Source organism: Dryas octopetala, chromosome 1 (genome assembly GCF_963921425.1).
Source record: "Dryas octopetala chromosome 1, drDryOcto1.1, whole genome shotgun sequence".
In the NCBI taxonomy this organism is placed as follows: Eukaryota; Viridiplantae; Streptophyta; class Magnoliopsida; order Rosales; family Rosaceae; genus Dryas; species Dryas octopetala.
In genome coordinates, this window is record NC_141366.1 from 9,905,627 (window position 1) to 9,922,427 (window position 16,801).

Genomic DNA, 16,801 nt, shown 5'->3' on the forward strand with positions numbered 1-16,801 from the left:
CCCACCTTCATTCTCTGTTTTCCTCCTTAATTTGATAATATACATATTTACCAACATTCATTGTCTCTCTTCCTCCGACCCAAAAAAGAAAGGAAACGTTCACATATTTTTTTCTCTTACCATCAGCACCAGGAGGAAGTGAAGGAAGCCATTTCTTCCTCCTCATTGCACTTCTGCTGGTAATCCAATACATACCCTTTTGCCTTCCATTTATGTATTGGGTGATTTTCTCCTGTTTTATATTGTCAAATTGTGAACTAGAATCGATGATTGTGTCGAATTATATATCAATGTGCCGGGTTCTGAATTCTGATTCACTATACGTATGTATATGCATGCATGTAAAGATTTGTATTATGTATATTGTATATCTATGTGTTTATGTATTTGGGTTGGTATATGGGAGTTTTAGTTGTAATTTTTTTTGATTAATCAACAACTGTGGTCAGATATTTGAACTCAGAATCTCTTCCCACAATTCAAAGGGGAGACAAGGTGCCACCACTAGACCAAATGGTAATTAGCTTTAGTTGTATGATTTGATTATGTTAAACAACATCTTGCTGTATTAGGTTGGTTAATTTTATATTATGTGGATTATTTATTACATGCAATGGCGAGGACTTGCAGCTTTTTTTATGAGGTGGGTTCATTTGTTTTGGGCTTGTAAGGTTATTTAGGTGGAAATGCTTGATTTGGATTTCACATTCCAGTATTAGGGATGAAAGGGATTAACTCATTGTTTATGGCTGTGTTGAATTGCACAGAATAGGATTTAAATTGGAATGCAGATATTCTGGGCTTTGAGGATTTTCATTCCTACTGTGACATTTTGATTGTGAGATTTTGGGTGTATCAAGGCCCCAAGGGAAATAGACGTTTAGGAATGTACTAAAATTGATAAAAGGAATAAAGAGGAAAATCTCATTCTGTCAGAATCTCGTCCATTGCTGTTAATTATCAGGGAGACAGGACTTTGTATATAGATAGAGTTTGGGCTTTTGTTTTGTTTTCTTTTTTTCTTTACTATATTGAATTAATCTTCTTGTTTTTTATCAGATGTTTGGATAAAGATCCAGCAATATGGAAAGGATGGCTGTCAGCTTTAGATATTGGAATGAATGCGTTGATCCCGAGGACATGGAAGCAATGTGGAATACTCCTAGTGTGAGTGCTGAATGGTTAGATGCTGGAGAGACCAGAGGACAGAAAGTTCACCTCTCACGTGATCCTGATGGACAGGTTTATTTGACACAGACTGAGATGAAGGTGAAGCAGATGTTATTACATTGAAGTAAATCATAGATACCATAAGTTGCAATTACTAAATCAAAATGTTTCTCTCTCTGGACATTTTCAACTGAATTCGAATATCTAAGAAGTTTTGAAATATGGAAGTAGGTAATTATATGTTCCACAAATTTGATTTATTAAATCAACCAGCATCATCATAATGACTACTGTTCATTTGTTAGGATTTCAATGAGTGAAAAAATATTTGAAATTGTTTTTAAAACTGTTTGTATTCTAGTAACACTTCTTGATTTTGAATACTGGTTCTTTGCTTCTGAATTTGCTATCTAAAACCTTGCATCATATGGTTGTGTTTCAGGCTGTGGCTGAGATCGTCATCCGCAGGCATTTTGATTCACAGATAGATCCCGTATGTTCAATGATAAGAACAGATTAGTCTGTTTCCCTTTCCATAACCCTGAATACTACAATTTAAAGAATTCAGTCTCTGATTTTTCTTATTTATGCCGGCAAGCTATTTTATAGATTTACAAATTGCTATATATAGAGCACTAAATATGATAGCGAGATGTCTTGGGTTGGGGGGGGGAAGGGGGTTCTTGGCCCCTGCCTTCCCTTGGTTGAAGCCTATCTGTAATGATAACAAAGTTCATGCTAGAATTTGTTAATCGATTTTATGGTGGATAAGTTAGACATTGGACCAATTTAAATTGTTTGCTTTGCTGAATTAAGCTCAAATAAAATTGAGCCTTTTCCTGTTCTTCAAGAATGAAACTATTTCATTTAGTTAGTAAACAGCAACCCAGCCCACATGCACAGAGACTAGATGGCAGGAATGTAATATTACAAAAGGTCAGGTACGGGTTTGGGTGTGTCTGGTGCCAGGTACAGCACTCCTGCCTATTGCTTTCCACTACCACATGGAAAGGCATGTATCTGTTCATTGATATGGACATATATATATATGTACGCGGATTTTCACTTGTGGGATATCGCAGGCAGACCGTTGTCATGTTGACAGCACGGTAAAGTCAGACCAATCAATGGCATTGGGGGGAATCAAACATTGTTGTCACCTAGGAGAAATAGACTTTCTCTTCTCTCTCTACACAAACATGCGCATTTGCAATTTTGCATGTGTTGAAGATATTTTGAATTTTTGATTCCTTGAGAAACTGAAATGTTTCACATTTGCAACTATAGTGCCTTAATGGTGAATTTGAGAAGCATCCATATTGTATATTGCTATTTCAATATGAAGATGTGAAGTTTTACCTTTTATTTCTACTGCAGGATATGATTTGTGCTATCTCTGAACTTGAAAGTGATAGACAGCCCCTTGCTCAGCGCTATGAGAAAAAAGCTAAGGCCACCTCTCTAGGGATCATGCATCTTTTTCCAAAAACTGCTGAATGGCTGTCTAGGTACCAAATATGCGCTGATTTCATTTTAAGCACATAACTCTTAATTGAGGAGCAATGTTGTTTATCTACTTTTTATGTTATTTCGGTGCAATGAAGTTATAAGTGTAACTTGCTTATAGGGAGATGGGTTACCAGTCATATCATGTGGAAGGGAATCACTCTCTTCTGTTCAAGCCTTTTGTAAACGTATATTTTGGTGCTGCTTATCTTAAATGGTTATCAAGCTTTGAGAACAAGTAAGTTAAAGTATATAGATTTGGTGTGATCATTTTTCGTGTCTGGTTATTTGTGGCTCCTATGAATGTAGACTTGGGGGTATCCATCTTCCATTGGTTTTTTGTGGTTCCCTACGTGTCTGTACATGTTGTTTCTGAGTAACTAAAATGATCACCATCGATATTAATGCTTGAGTCTTTGTTTGTAGAGAAAGAAGTGAAGAATTTGTAGCTAGGGCATATAAAGGTGGTACGAAAAAGGCAACTCACAAATCAACTTTGCCATATTGGCAACGATATCTTTCAGTCAAAGAATCTCTTCCATCCAGGTTGTTGTCTACTCTTCCCTATTAAAATATGGAACTTGCTTTAAACATTTTCATAACATTTTTTTTTAACTGTGTAAAAGATGTACTGAAATGTTTTCCACTCAACTGCATAAAGATTTGGAATGTTTGATGAACAAGTATTGAAGCCTTATTAGAAAGTGTTGTGCAATTAAGGATGTGTAATGTTTTGGTGAACATGAAATCATTCTACATGTCTTTTCCCTCCATTTTTTTGTATAGGAAATAATGTTTCAAATTACTTTTGTCTTTTGTGTTTTTTGTCTGAGGAAGTTAAATTTTGTACTTGCAGACATTGAATTTGTATTTAATATGGAAAAAACTGCATGCGGTCATATCATAAGGAGCTGTGAATTATGTTATGCTGAACTTCGTTTTCTAATGAGAGCACTTCTAGACATCATACTTGTGGTAGTGAAATGAAAATGAATATTTTCTATGATATTCATTTGTTTACCTGAATCTTCATTTCTGTGCAGACTTTTTTTTTTTTTTTAATCCAAAGATGTCGCTATTGTATGAGGGGGTCAAATTCCTGACCGCAAAGATAAGGGGGAAAAATGGTTTTGGTATTTGGCCTGAGAACGAGATGGTTAGCAGTATATGTGAATGAGTGTATGATACTTTAAGTGTCAGACTAACGGCTGGAAAGTTACCAATTCAATACATACATAACTATCTGCCTCCTCCTCCCTTTGTAATTTGTATTAATCCTTTATCCTGATAGTCTGGAGCAATCATATCTGTATAACATTGTTTTGTAGTTTACACCCCATTATTATTTATAACAATTGCTGTCAGCATGTTTTATTTGAGTACCGGTTTGCTACTGATATGAGCCACTGAAGTGATACTAATACATGGCATATGCTGCTTATGATCTGGATAATTACAAAGCAGTATCCCATGCTTTTGAGAAGTAGAAGCTGACGTCTTAATTCTTTCTCAGATATATAGCTGAGCTGATATACATGGTGTATCATTTTTGTGCAGAAAAAGTTTTGAAGGTCATCCATCTCCGAATAATGTTTCTGCTTCTGCTGCCCCTCCTGCTCTTGCTGCACCAGCTGCAGCACCGTCGCAAAATACAGGTTGATTATTTCTAGTTATGGAAGGAGCTACCTTTTCTAGTTTCAAAATAATGTTTCATAATAGGAATTTTGAAATACATCGAACTCGACTGATAAATCTATTTTAGTGATATTAATATATTTAAATTCCTTATTTGGTCATTCAAGAGTACTCAAAATTTCAAATTTACAAATAATTTTGAGTACTTTGTTTTAATATTGGAAACATGGATTGTTAGGACTAATAAATATCAAAGTTCAGTTTGATGCTTAATTAACCACACTGAATATTATCTATGTTTAGATATCCATATAATCTTTCTCTATCTTTAAACTAGTTAAAAATGAACATTCTTTGTATGATCCATATAACTTATTGCAATGACTTTCAGTTCAGATATTCTTACCTGTTCTAGCTATAGTTACATCTTTTGCATGTTCAAACAGACTCTCTGTATTCTTTTGTATCACTAATTTTCTATCATAAAAACAAAATTCTTCCTTTTACCTTAAACTAAGAAGCTCCCCAAAAGAGGGTGCTACTTGACTTATCCCAGTCTGTGTTTTTCCCCTCCTCTTTCAGTTGATGATGTGAACAAGTAAAATGAAGAGGCTATCTTCAATGCTAATAGTTCTAGGAATCATATAGAACGATCACTCTCCAATGATAATAAAATAATGTTTATTATCAATATTGTAAGGAGAACATCTGTGGAGTTGGTGATCAATTCAATTGACATGGATGGTACTAATCCAACCCTGTTTAGTTTTGATAAGTGTGATCTGAATGTTTAACGGTTCTTTGTTTGTTCTTTGATCTAATGCAACTTCTAATTATATAGTTTTTCTCAAGAATGCAAATTCTGTTCTGAGATTTCCCATATCATAATTGAGAATTTTCTTTATAACATTTCTTTGTTTCCATTATATTACTAAGCCAAGAAAATTTTCATCAGGTGGTGGCCATTACACATATTGGGACTCCAGGGTTTCTCCTGAAGACATGGAAGACATGTGGAATCATCCTGAAGTCCTTCAAGAGTGGACCAAAACTGGAGAGAGACGAGGAAAAGTGCGATTCTCCCACGATGCAAAGAAAAGACCATATCTTTCTCGTGTAGAACTGAAGGTATGAATTTTTAGAGTGAACAATCTGTACTATTTCTTAGTGGTCAATAAGTTTTATGATACCCCTTTAAAAATAAAATAAAATATTGTTTGTTTTCTGAATTGTTATTATCCGGTGCTAAAACCTGGAGAAGTTATTTTGGTTTTGCAATTTCTTTTATCTTTAAGCTAGTGTCTTACAAAATGACTGTCAGTATGGTTTCATGAATCTTTACATTCTTTCACATGTTATTAACAATTTAAAATTAATAATTCGAAGGGGCTTACATAAGTGGTAATTCTTTCGATGAATTCTTGCAGGCAGTTGCAGACATCATACTCATAAAACACTTCAGTACAAAGCCAATTAAAGCAGTAAGTATACCTTTAAGTATCCAGTTTTTGCGAATGAGATATTGCTGTGTGGCTAGTAATTTTGTTTGGGCACATTTTTTCAAATGAATATTCTTTGAGATATACCATTTTGTTATACCCTTGTTGAGTCCTCATTACATCCAAAGGGGCCAGTTAAAAAGTGGTTGTGAGTGTCTGCAAGGCATATGTAAGATGCAGCAATGTGATTGATACCCAAACTTGCATATGATGTACTAGACATGTCCAATATGGAATAAAAAGAAAAGTCAGAATCTAATTTCAAATAGAATGACATGGTGCTGAACCCAGCTAGATATGCGAGAACTTTCTTAGTGGTTGACAGTTAGTTTCTAATTTTCTATTGAGAAAAGGGGGACTATCTATGTGATACTGGTACATAAATGTAAACACACACACACACACACATATATTTAAAATACATGGTGTAAGTCTGATCACTGATGTATACATGACTTTTCCAATATGGAATAGCAATCTAAATATAGATTACAGACTGTTTGGATATTGCTTATATAATCAGATTTCACCTCAGATATAGGTAAGCCTGGAAGATCCAAATATTTGCCATTTCAGTTTTATCTTCTTTCAGTTTCCTTAGCATTGCTATCCTCACCTCGGTTATAACGTCTTTGTCTTTTACTGACATTCTTCTTTTCGTGGGACTTACTTGTTGCACAGTCAGTTCCTTGTGCTCTTGCAGAGGTAATTAGCTTGCGATTCGTGAATGGGATTGGACCACGTGCTGGAATAATGGGAATCGACTATTCAATAGCTTCATGGCTTTACAAGTATGTCACTCATAATCAGAACCGAATTTCTTAATTTGAAAGAGGAAGATGCTTAAAAGAGTTAAATGCTCATCTATATGGAAGGCCTAATGTGAAAGATAACTATCTTGGCTCATCATGGTTATTTCTGGTGTTTGGACGTGTCACCACAATTCTAGTTTCAGCTTCTTACAATGTCCTTACTCCTTACACAATAGGCTGGTGGTAAATCTACCTTTTTACAAATGGTTTGTCTTGGGTTTGAGCTCGTACAGTGTCCCGTAAATTGCATAGTAAAAAAATCAACTTTTTTACCATTTAGAATGAGAAAGCATTTCCATCATTCCATGCAGGGGTACGTCGAATTCATGTTATATCAGATAATGTTGTAATTGAAAAATTACATCATTTGATTGACACCAGAAACAAAAGACTCCTGTTATGAATGAACATAATTTGGTGCTCTCTGACCCCTTTTGTATTGTATGTTCTTTAACATTCTCATTGTGTGTAGGGAGATGGGCTTTAGGGCATACAGAGTTGATTCTGTTAACGATCTTTCCAAGCCATTTTTGTCGATGTACTTCGGTGCAGCATATATAGTATGGTTAGCCGAATTTGAAGGAAGGTGGGTCTGTTTGATACAGGATATAGTTAGCAGTGAAACTAATTTCTTGCCTAGTTGATATTGCTGACCAATTTATGTTTGATGGTCATAAACCAGGTTAAGAACTCCACAGTACATCGTCCAGGCTTATATCTCAGGGCCAAAGAATGTGAATGTCCAGGAGTCAGGTACACAGTATCTCAAGTTTGAGGAAGCATTGAGCCACTATGAAGACACAAAGAAGCCCCTCGAGTAAGTACCATGCCACATAAAAGTTAAAAACTCAGATCCTTCTGTTTACAACTGACGAATTAGCCCCATCTTTATAGGGATCACGGGAGCTGCAACATCATGTAAGCTGACAATTAAATACCATCTTGCCAACTTTGATCGTCTCATCTGGGGTTCATCCTTCGAGATGCATTGTGAAATCATTCTTGAAAAGGCCAAATGAATTGAGTAGATGTTGTCATTATATAGAATTGAGCAGCTGACTCTTCATGTAGAATTTCTTTTGTGATATTTTTGAAGAGCTTCATTTTTGTTTTTGGTGAAAAACCTGTGTGAGATCTAATCAGCTGACTTTGAAGTGTCTGTTTTCTCAAATCTCAAAAGGCATATGGTTCTGCTTCATTTGCCATAGGTTGAGTCACATTTGACATTTGTGTATATCAAAATAATAATTGAAAAGCAAAGCTCTCTCATGTGATGCATTGGATTAGATCCCAAAGGCGTTTGTGCATCTATAGGCCACACCACAATCTGGGAATTGAAACAAAAATTGTTTTTCCTTGAAATTTTTTTTTTAACGAATCAATGGATACGAGTCATCTTCTATTAGAGATGTGATCTATAATGTGGTTCAAATAATTTTATGAATTCACATACTATGGCCTATGGAAGCCTTTTGATTCTCCACAGCCCATAACAGAAGAGGGCAGCTTTGCTACCTTCTCCACCCCTGCTTCAAAAACCACTCCCATTCCCATGTAGAAATGGGACTCTATATGGCAATGAAATGCCCTAACACCCGGATTGTCAGCTCGAAATCTCAAAGCAGTCCAACCATAAGGATGCACAGGCACAGTGTTCTTCATGATTGGATTGACAAGATTGTATTTTCCCACATCCTTCTTGATGTCAAAATTGTCTGTCCCATATCCCAACACCCAAAAATCATGTCCATGGAGATGCCATGGATGTGTTTCACTGTTGTTCACAGTCATAGTGTTAGCATTCTGCAGAATAACATCCACTGTGGTATTGAACCCCAACCTGTATATGCCATTGCTGGAAGTAGCATTCACATTCTTGGCAACACTGTATATATCATATTTCTTGAAGTCATAGTTTTCTGGAGGTGGGTTTTGATCAAACACATGGTTTAAGTTTTCCTTCAGAGCTATTAAGTAAGGTGTGTGGGGAAGAGAGAAAGACACATTATTTAAGGACCAACGAATGTACCCATCTATCTTATTCTGTGTGTTGAGAAGCACAATCACTTTGTCTGCAGTGAGAGGAGGGGTATGTGTGAAACCTTTGTGGGATTTGACAGAAAGACTCTGTGCCAATCTTGGTGCAGTGTTATTCCAAAGAGGGCCTGTGGTTGGAACAGTTGGAGGGGATTTCCTGAAATGGTTTGGATAGTAATTGAGGATAGCTAAGCCAGTTGGGGTTGCAGGTTTTCTGCTAACAACATTTGAAGTCACCCAGTAGTTTCTTGATGGGTCTTGGTTTGCTTTCACTAGGACAGAGTATGTCTCACCAGAGTAAATGTATAGGTTTTTAGTCACAAATGGCTCCACATAATGCCCATCAGCTTCAACAACAGTCATATTGTGACCCTGCATAAAGTTTTTATCACTAAAAAATACAAATAATCTTTAAAATGTCTAAAACATTTGAAATTATTAGAGACTTGGTGGGGTTGAAGTTACCTCAATTTCAAAACTGAGAGCTGATAGAGAGGTCAAGCTACCAATTCTTAATCGGTATGTTTTGCCCGGGATGACTGTCAAAACATAGGGAGAACATTCTGGATTTGTCACATTACAGACCCCGGCATCTAGGCTAGGAGTTGTGAGAAGAGAGCAGTTGAACCTTCCTCTTCCATTAATCAGAAGTGACTGAAAAGTTAATGGAATATATATTATCAACAGTTTAAAGTATCCCTTGTCTATATAATTTCAGTTAATGAATAGTCATTTACCTGAGGCTCCCCAACCCAAACAAAGGGTATGGAGGACAAGCCAGCAGCTTGCTCATAAGTGCTTTTGTGGTACCAGTCATTGAGGACAATGCTTCTGTCATAATCATAGATAAAGGGCTCTGAAACTCCCTTAGGGACTGATACAATAATGGATCCATATAACCCAGCTTCTCTTTGAATTCCATAATGTGCATGGTATAGATATGTCCCAGCCTACAATTTTAGCCAATGAAAACTAGAAGTTTAATGATAAAACAAAAACATCATTTATAATCAGAAACATATCCACTGAGGCTAATATTATGGAGATATGCAAATTATAAGAATTTCTCATTAATTGGCTCATTGCATTGGTTCAAGTTCCCCAAAACTTACCCTATCCACAACAAACTTGTATTTGAAGGTATCTCCAGGCAAAATAGGACATTGAGTCACACCTTCTGTTCCATCACTCCAAGGTGTTCCAATCTGCAATTGATATGCATAAAGAAAAGTTCAACAAAGTTTAACATCTAATAAAATGTAACCAAATCCCAAATACTGATCGACTCCAAAATCATGAACAATACATGTAATATATGAAACTACCTGTCGAATTCCATGCCAGTGGATGGCTACATTCTCAGTTAACAAGCTGTTCTTAAGCTCCACTACAATTGTATCACCCTGCTGTGCCAATATTGTTGGTCCTGGGGTTCCCCCATTAATGGTTATGACCAGCTTCTTAAAGCAATCTGGAGATTTGTACTCATACTTCACCTCCCATCTGTAATGCCGAATTCTAGCTTCAACTGTTGAGACAGCTACCAAACAAATTAAATGACATAAAACCAACAGCTTCACCAAATTTCTTCTGTATTGTAAAATCTCAACCATGTTTAAATTTTTCAAGCCTCAGTGCCTCACTACCTCAGAAAGCTTTCTGAAACTGTACAGACAATATAGAACTGGCAGTATATATAGAAATGCATGTATCTCGCCAAATTGCTTTTGCATGAAATGCATCCAAGCTTAGTGACTTGGTCAATTGGAGTGGCTATTAGAAAAATCTATGCGAACTTTCCAGCTACATAGCCTACATGTATATGTCAAAAGGATGTGGAGCACAAGCTTTCTTCTGAAAACCATGTAAGCTTTAAAAAACTTTTCCAAGTAGAGTATATGGTTTCTCTTTGCATAATACATTAAAGAATTGATCCTTGAAAACTGATGACAGATCAAGTAATAGTAAAAGATAAATAAATGAATCTAAGTACTATCATCAAAGCACTGAATTAACAAAATAATTGTGCAGTCTCTGCTCCAAACCATATGGTTAATAAAGATTTTCTTCTCTTTTTCATGCAAGCTAAGATTTTCTGTCACTCATTAAGTCATTTCATTATTATATTGCTTTATGGACTGACAAATTAGATGGCTAAAGTACGGAAAAAGTCATCAGGAGAAAAACGGAAAAGAACAAAATGGAGTAGGAAAAAACGCGCTACTAGTACTAGCTCACTTAAAATATAAAATCCTTTTCATTTGTTCTTTTATTTATTAAATTCTGATATTCTGAACAGACAGTAAGTTTTAGTCTTTTTTTTTTTATTGGTCTAAGAGCCAGCCATCCAGGTCACGCATGTCCATCTTTTGAAAATGAGAAAGGAAAAAGACAAGGAAAGAAAAGGTTCTTGAATATATGTTATAAATGTCAGAAAAGAGTATAGTCAGTCTCTGATACAAGATGAATCATAGTTTAACATTATGATTGCATTAAAGTTAACCTTCAGGGCTCTGATTAGTGAAAATGTTGAGCATAAAACCTAGTAATGTGAATTCACATTACACTAATATACACACCTTGGCTTACAAAAAGCAAAGCATTCCTCTTTTGAAAATAATGAACATGTGGCTTGAAAAGTGAGCCTTTCCATGCAGTTAAATTGTAAATTTATTATAAAAACCTCTGTAGCAGGATGACCACATGCACCGATCAGCCTCTCATTATTATAATCTTTTCTGTTTACCTGTAATCCATGCAAATGCGACATCATTCAAACTGTTGAGTATTGACTTCAATTATATATAAATGAGTTTATTTGGATCTGATTGAGTTTATCATTGATATTTCAGAGTACTCATGTGGGGAGTTGTAATCCTCTTTGTCTTTTTATCCTGTTCTAGTGTTCTGTATACAACTCATTAAACTATTTTCTTTTTTGATGCATAGCTCATTAAACATTGAACCTTGAAATCTTGTTCATTGGGTTCAGTATTTGTCACTATCTCAAATTAAAGATATACTATATCAAAATTCATCTGTGATTTGCCCCACTAAAGCGTTGGTTTAATTTTGGTGTTCTCATGCATGGACTGTCATATATGCGCATCATTTTCTATGAAAGTAAAGAATCAGACCAAAATAAAAATGAAAGCAAAGAAAGCGAAAAAAGTAAAGCAAACCATCTACTCAAATACTTTTAGAAAGTGGGAACTTCTAGGGTGTCTCAATCAATCGTGCCTCGGTTATGCCTCAATAACATAGATTTTTCATGTCAATTATAATATTTAAATTTATTATTTACAACTTATAATTATTTGTCATGTAAGTGTTTTTTAAAACTTATTAGTCCGTAATTTTAAACCCCCTAATCACCAAAAAAATTTGCATAAACCCCTACTCATGTAGAAACTCTTTCAAAACCCTCTATAACTTATAATCCTAAATTACCCTTCTGACGTGCGCTGACGCGTGCTGACACACGCTGACATCACTGTAACTGAATTTTGGTGAAATTGTTTTTTTTTTTTTTCTGGAATTGAAGTTTTGCTAAAACTCAATATTTCGCTAAAACTAAAATCAAACACTGAAATTGAATTTCATTACATTAAAATTGAATTTCAAAAATTCAATTACACTGAAACTGAATTTCAAGAATTCAATTACACTGAAACTGAATTATAGAATTCAGTTATGAATTCACTTACTGAAACTGAATTAAGTGATGAAACAATTACACCTTGACTAAAATGCAATTACACCTTAATTAAAAAACAATTACACCTTCACTAAAACAATTACACATTTACTTGACAAAAAATAACAATTATATCAATTCAGTGTTTCACTATAAACTAAATTCAGTTTCAGTCTGAATTCAATTTCAGTGAATTCAGTTTTATTGCATTCATTCAATTCAAATTCAGTTCACTGAATGCATTGAAACTGAATTCAATGAAATTGAATTTAGTGAAACTAAAACCCTAGACAACGTCGTCCGATTACCTCACGCGCGACGAGTACACGACAGTCGCCACTGCCTCGATCTGTTTCTACCTACAAATTTGATTCATCATATTTCAGAACCATAATTTCATTCAAAATTCATTTAAAACTCATGTTTCACAAACTGAAACTGTTTAATCAATAAATGTAGGCTTAAAATTCCCTATTCAACTACTGTATTTTTCACGGAGTGAAACTGAATTTTCACGAACTGAAATTGAATTTTTACACTGTTTCACTTACTCATGCACAATACACACAGATGCACACATAAGATACATATTTACAAACACAGATGCACACCTGCACACACACACACACACAACCACACACGCCCAACACATATAATAACATATAAAACAAACTAGTTCAAAAAAAGTAGTTACTAATCAAACTTTGCTGCAATAGGTTCTTTCTTTTGGTCATTTTTTTATTGCACCAAAAATGAGATGTAGAAGACCACAACATAGTACCAACTACCATATAAGCCTAACACGCCATTGAAATTTTAACATTATATGAAATGGCACAATGTCTAATAGAATTTTCTCAAGCTTTGCTAATTATCATTCACGCTAAACATTTTTGGAGCAACACACATTTACAACAATACACAGTTACAACAACACACAATGAGGTTCAATTTGGGGTTTTTTGATTCATCAACAATTGGTTCAATCCAAACACATAGAATTAAAGAGTACAATGAGGAGAAGAATATTAGTACCTGACTCGACATAAATGGCTGCCAGAAAATAGAGATCACCGGCGAGGATGTTGCCGGTTTCTCTCCTTCGAAACGGCAGACTTAGGGGTCGTCCAAATCTTCTGAGGGCACCAGTGGACTTGGGACGACAAGAGGAAGTCATCCATGACGGTCCGACACCTCTTCCTTTTTTAAATTTTACAAAATTTAAATTAAATTACAAAAGATTAAGATTTAAAAATCCCCAAATTAGAAAAACCTATAGCTAAATCCTTGAAAAAAAACAAACGATTTCATCACAGAAAAAAGTTAGCCTTTACTTATTTAATACAAGCAGATTCCAACAAAGAAGGCAACACTAGGAGGGATAGTAGTGGAATGGGATCTTTGCTCTGATTGAATTTAAGTTATTTAACTCAACAAAGACGAAGAAGAAGGAGAATTTGATGAATTGCTTCCCAGAGAGTTTTGTATACCACTGCAACCAAAAGAGGCATTATTGTTAGGCTGCTTGAAGAGGCTTCGACCAAAAAACTACCCCAAGCCCAATTCACCAAATACCTATGAAATAAAAGAGAAAAAATAAATTGATTGAGAGAAGAAGCATGCTTTTTGGACAGTAATAAGCATGCTTTTTACTTGGATAGATAGAGCCCCCCCTTCAACGTGTTGCAGTTTCTTTATTTTTTTTTCTTTTTTGGTTTTGATGGAGATGAAGAACGTTCAATTCTTTAAACAACAATTTGATTGTATTGAGTAATTATAGATAATACATTGGTAATATAAAATCTTAATACAAGTAAAAATTATTGTCATTGGTTTTGTGATGGGTAAGATCGTTTTTTAATAAAAAATAGGTCTGTTGACTTTAGGTACCAAATTGTAATGTTTTTTCATTTTAACTACCAAAACATTTATATCATTTCACTTTAGGTACTAAATTTCAGTTTAAGTACCAACTTTAAAACATATAGTTATATTGAGCTGTGACTGTTTAACAGTCATAACTTTTTTGTTGATTTGTTGTTTTTTCAATATTTGCAAGACTTAAACTTTAATGTTTAGTTTTTGGTTTATATGATTTCATCCCCCAAGCCTAAATCAAAAGTATTAAACCCTTAAAAATTTTGAATTTTTATAAATTTGAAACGGTCACAACTGTGACTGTTCGACAATCACAAATGTATAACAAACTGATTTGTGACCTAATCTAAAATGTCTTGCTCTAGGTTAGTACCTAAATTAAAAAAAATTAGTGTCTTCCTGCTTTACTGAAAAACTATTGATATTTAGTATTTAATCATAATTTTCTTATAAAAAAATAATTTTAATTTGATATTATAAATTAATAGTGATGTGTATAATCACATAAATTAAGGGAGACTTAAAGTGCAGTCCATTTTATAAGTATTTCTTAGACTAAAACCGATAGTGATTTAGAATTTTTAATCAAATCCTTTTATTGGAAAAATATCCTTCAAATCGGAAGAGGATTTTATTATGAATTAAAATAATTTTCTTATAAATTAAAAAGACTTTATTATGAATTAAAAATTTTTTTTTATAAATTTTAAAACACCCACAGTCTCCATCTAAAAATTATTTTTCTAAAATATCCAAGCCAATTATCTCTAAAATTAATTAATTATGTATATTACTTAATTTTGCCACATAGGATTGAGGCACAAATTAAGGCACAATAATTGAGGCTCCAAATTTTTTCTCTTAAAAAGTATTTAAAGAAAGTAAAGAAGAACCATATTGAGCTTTTCATTTTCTGGGTAAGATGGGGCCTGAGGCCCAAAAACAAAAGTACCTAAGCACGTGTGTTCAAGCCCAAGGTATAGTTAAGCCCACTAGACGTCCTCATACAAACGAGGCCAACCTGAGGATTAGGGGACTATGGAGTTGAGATCAAGACTAATTAAGCCCAAAATTTGGTAAGCCATTAGCCACTTTAGTTTCTTTCTCCGCACATATAAAGACTTCTGAGTTCTGACACTAACTATGCAATTCAAGTTTTGGAATAACCAATGGCCAAAAAAAAAAAAAGTTTTAGAATAACCAGTACCAAATTATGAAATTGAGAGAGTTTAGACGATAGCTAAATAAGTGATCACGAGAAAAGTCAAACGGTTAGCATTTAGTACTGCGTTCTCTACATATTTTTAAAATATGTAAAATATAAGTACATGTATATTTTTTCTTTAGAGACTAATTTTTAAGAATAAGTTATACCTATGAGCTTAACAAAAACATCCTTCAGATCATTTGCAGCTCTGCACGGGAGTCGGAGAGCTGCAAGAATGATGGCTTGTTGTTTCATTGAAGATTAATCAGGTAGGATGGGGAGCTTATGAAATCACACTAAACACACCCTTAATTGACCGATCCACAATGTGTGATTATGGATAAAGAAAGAAATGTTAAATTTAATTAATAAAGAGAATTAACTAATTAATTAGAATCATCACCAATCAAACCGCCCATAAACATTCAAAACAATGATTGGGAAACCAACTATTTTTTCTTCTTTTAATCCATTTCTGGGTTTGAAATTGAATAGTTTGTCATTATCTTAATGAAAACAATATTTTAGCTTCAAGGAAAGTGATAAATAATATAAAGAAAACCATCGGACCGTCCATGGCCAATTCCAAGCTTCCTTTGGTCATATAATTCTATAAAATAGTCTTAAAAGTATGTAATTGCCGACCACATTATAATGTTATATGGAAGATATCTTTTGAAAGTCAAACCAATATTGATATTTTTTTTTTTTACGGACCCAGAGTCCCTATCATTTCTTTAATATCTTGGTTACCTTTGAAGGCAAAATCAGGATATTTAAAATTTTAAATCCATGAATACTATTAACTTGATAGAGAGTGAGTGATCGGTGATTCTAAGAGATTGGAAATTTAATGTCACGTGCGGCAGCATGTGATTTACTAATTAAGTGAAGCAGTGAATAGTGGTAGGATATGGTCAAGCCTAGTTGAGCTTGTGCTGTGAGCCAATCACCAAAATCTGAAAAACTAGAGCAGATAAATAGAAAAATAATTAAGGTGTAATTTCATTTTACAAATTAACTGATAAGTTATTAGTGTGAGATAAAAATAGAGGTTTGGAATCTCAAACCTCTAGAAACCAAAACCTTAATACTATATTATTAAATAATTACTGGACCTCAGAAGATTCAACAGCTATAAATTAAGAATGAATTGAGAATGTAAGAGTGTAAGACCACATTTTTCCAAATGAAAAAGTGGATTTCTTAATCCTATACACTCAAAAGGAGACCTCACAGCAAGGCCCATGGGGACTCCCTTAGGCTAGCCCAATCATCCTAACCAACAGTACCTACAATCTAGTCAACAAGTACCTAATCTATATAATGGCATTCACGTAAAAATGAAAGCTAAGAGGAG

General features: G+C 34.3%; 2 protein-coding genes across 3 annotated transcripts; one reads left to right on the top strand and one right to left on the bottom strand.

Annotated features, from left to right (window-relative positions):
• LOC147297590 (transglycosylase) lies at positions 1–7,740 on the top strand. Of its 2 annotated transcripts, none has more exons than XM_086229321.1 (13): positions 1–179; positions 1,060–1,269; positions 1,613–1,663; positions 2,548–2,678; positions 2,798–2,914; positions 3,103–3,222; positions 4,234–4,331; positions 5,267–5,439; positions 5,739–5,792; positions 6,492–6,601; positions 7,095–7,208; positions 7,305–7,439; positions 7,517–7,740. In XM_086229321.1, exons 2-13 carry the CDS (start codon positions 1,084–1,086, stop codon positions 7,542–7,544), a joined length of 1,317 nt encoding a protein of 438 aa, XP_086085447.1. In that variant the 5' UTR covers positions 1–179; positions 1,060–1,083; the 3' UTR covers positions 7,545–7,740. The 2 variants fall into 2 exon arrangements, with proteins under 2 accessions (XP_086085447.1, XP_086085448.1); XM_086229322.1 differs by lacking the exon at positions 1–179 and adding an exon at positions 449–516.
• Positions 7,741–8,074: 334 nt separating this feature from the next.
• LOC147297591 (L-ascorbate oxidase-like) lies at positions 8,075–10,272 on the bottom strand. The gene is made up of 5 exons (XM_086229357.1): positions 9,985–10,272; positions 9,772–9,864; positions 9,397–9,609; positions 9,125–9,313; positions 8,075–9,031 (listed from the first exon to the last, which is right to left on the bottom strand). Exons 1-5 carry the CDS (start codon positions 10,270–10,272, stop codon positions 8,075–8,077), a joined length of 1,740 nt encoding a protein of 579 aa, XP_086085483.1.
• Positions 10,273–16,801: the final 6,529 nt, after the last annotated feature.

Coding starts and splice junctions, on each gene's coding strand:
- LOC147297591 (XM_086229357.1), bottom strand. CDS start 10,272: ATGGTTGAGATTTTACAATACAGAAGAAATTTGGTGAAGCTGTTGGTT. Junction 9,865..9,984: donor ACTGGCATGGAATTCGACAG/GTAGTTTCATAT, acceptor TATCAATTGCAG/ATTGGAACACCTTGGAGTGA. Junction 9,610..9,771: donor ACAAGTTTGTTGTGGATAGG/GTAAGTTTTGGG, acceptor CTAAAATTGTAG/GCTGGGACATATCTATACCA.
- LOC147297590 (XM_086229321.1), top strand. CDS start 1,084: ATGGAAAGGATGGCTGTCAGCTTTAGATATTGGAATGAATGCGTTGAT. Junction 3,223..4,233: donor AAAGAATCTCTTCCATCCAG/GTTGTTGTCTAC, acceptor ATTTTTGTGCAG/AAAAAGTTTTGAAGGTCATC. Junction 4,332..5,266: donor AGCACCGTCGCAAAATACAG/GTTGATTATTTC, acceptor AATTTTCATCAG/GTGGTGGCCATTACACATAT.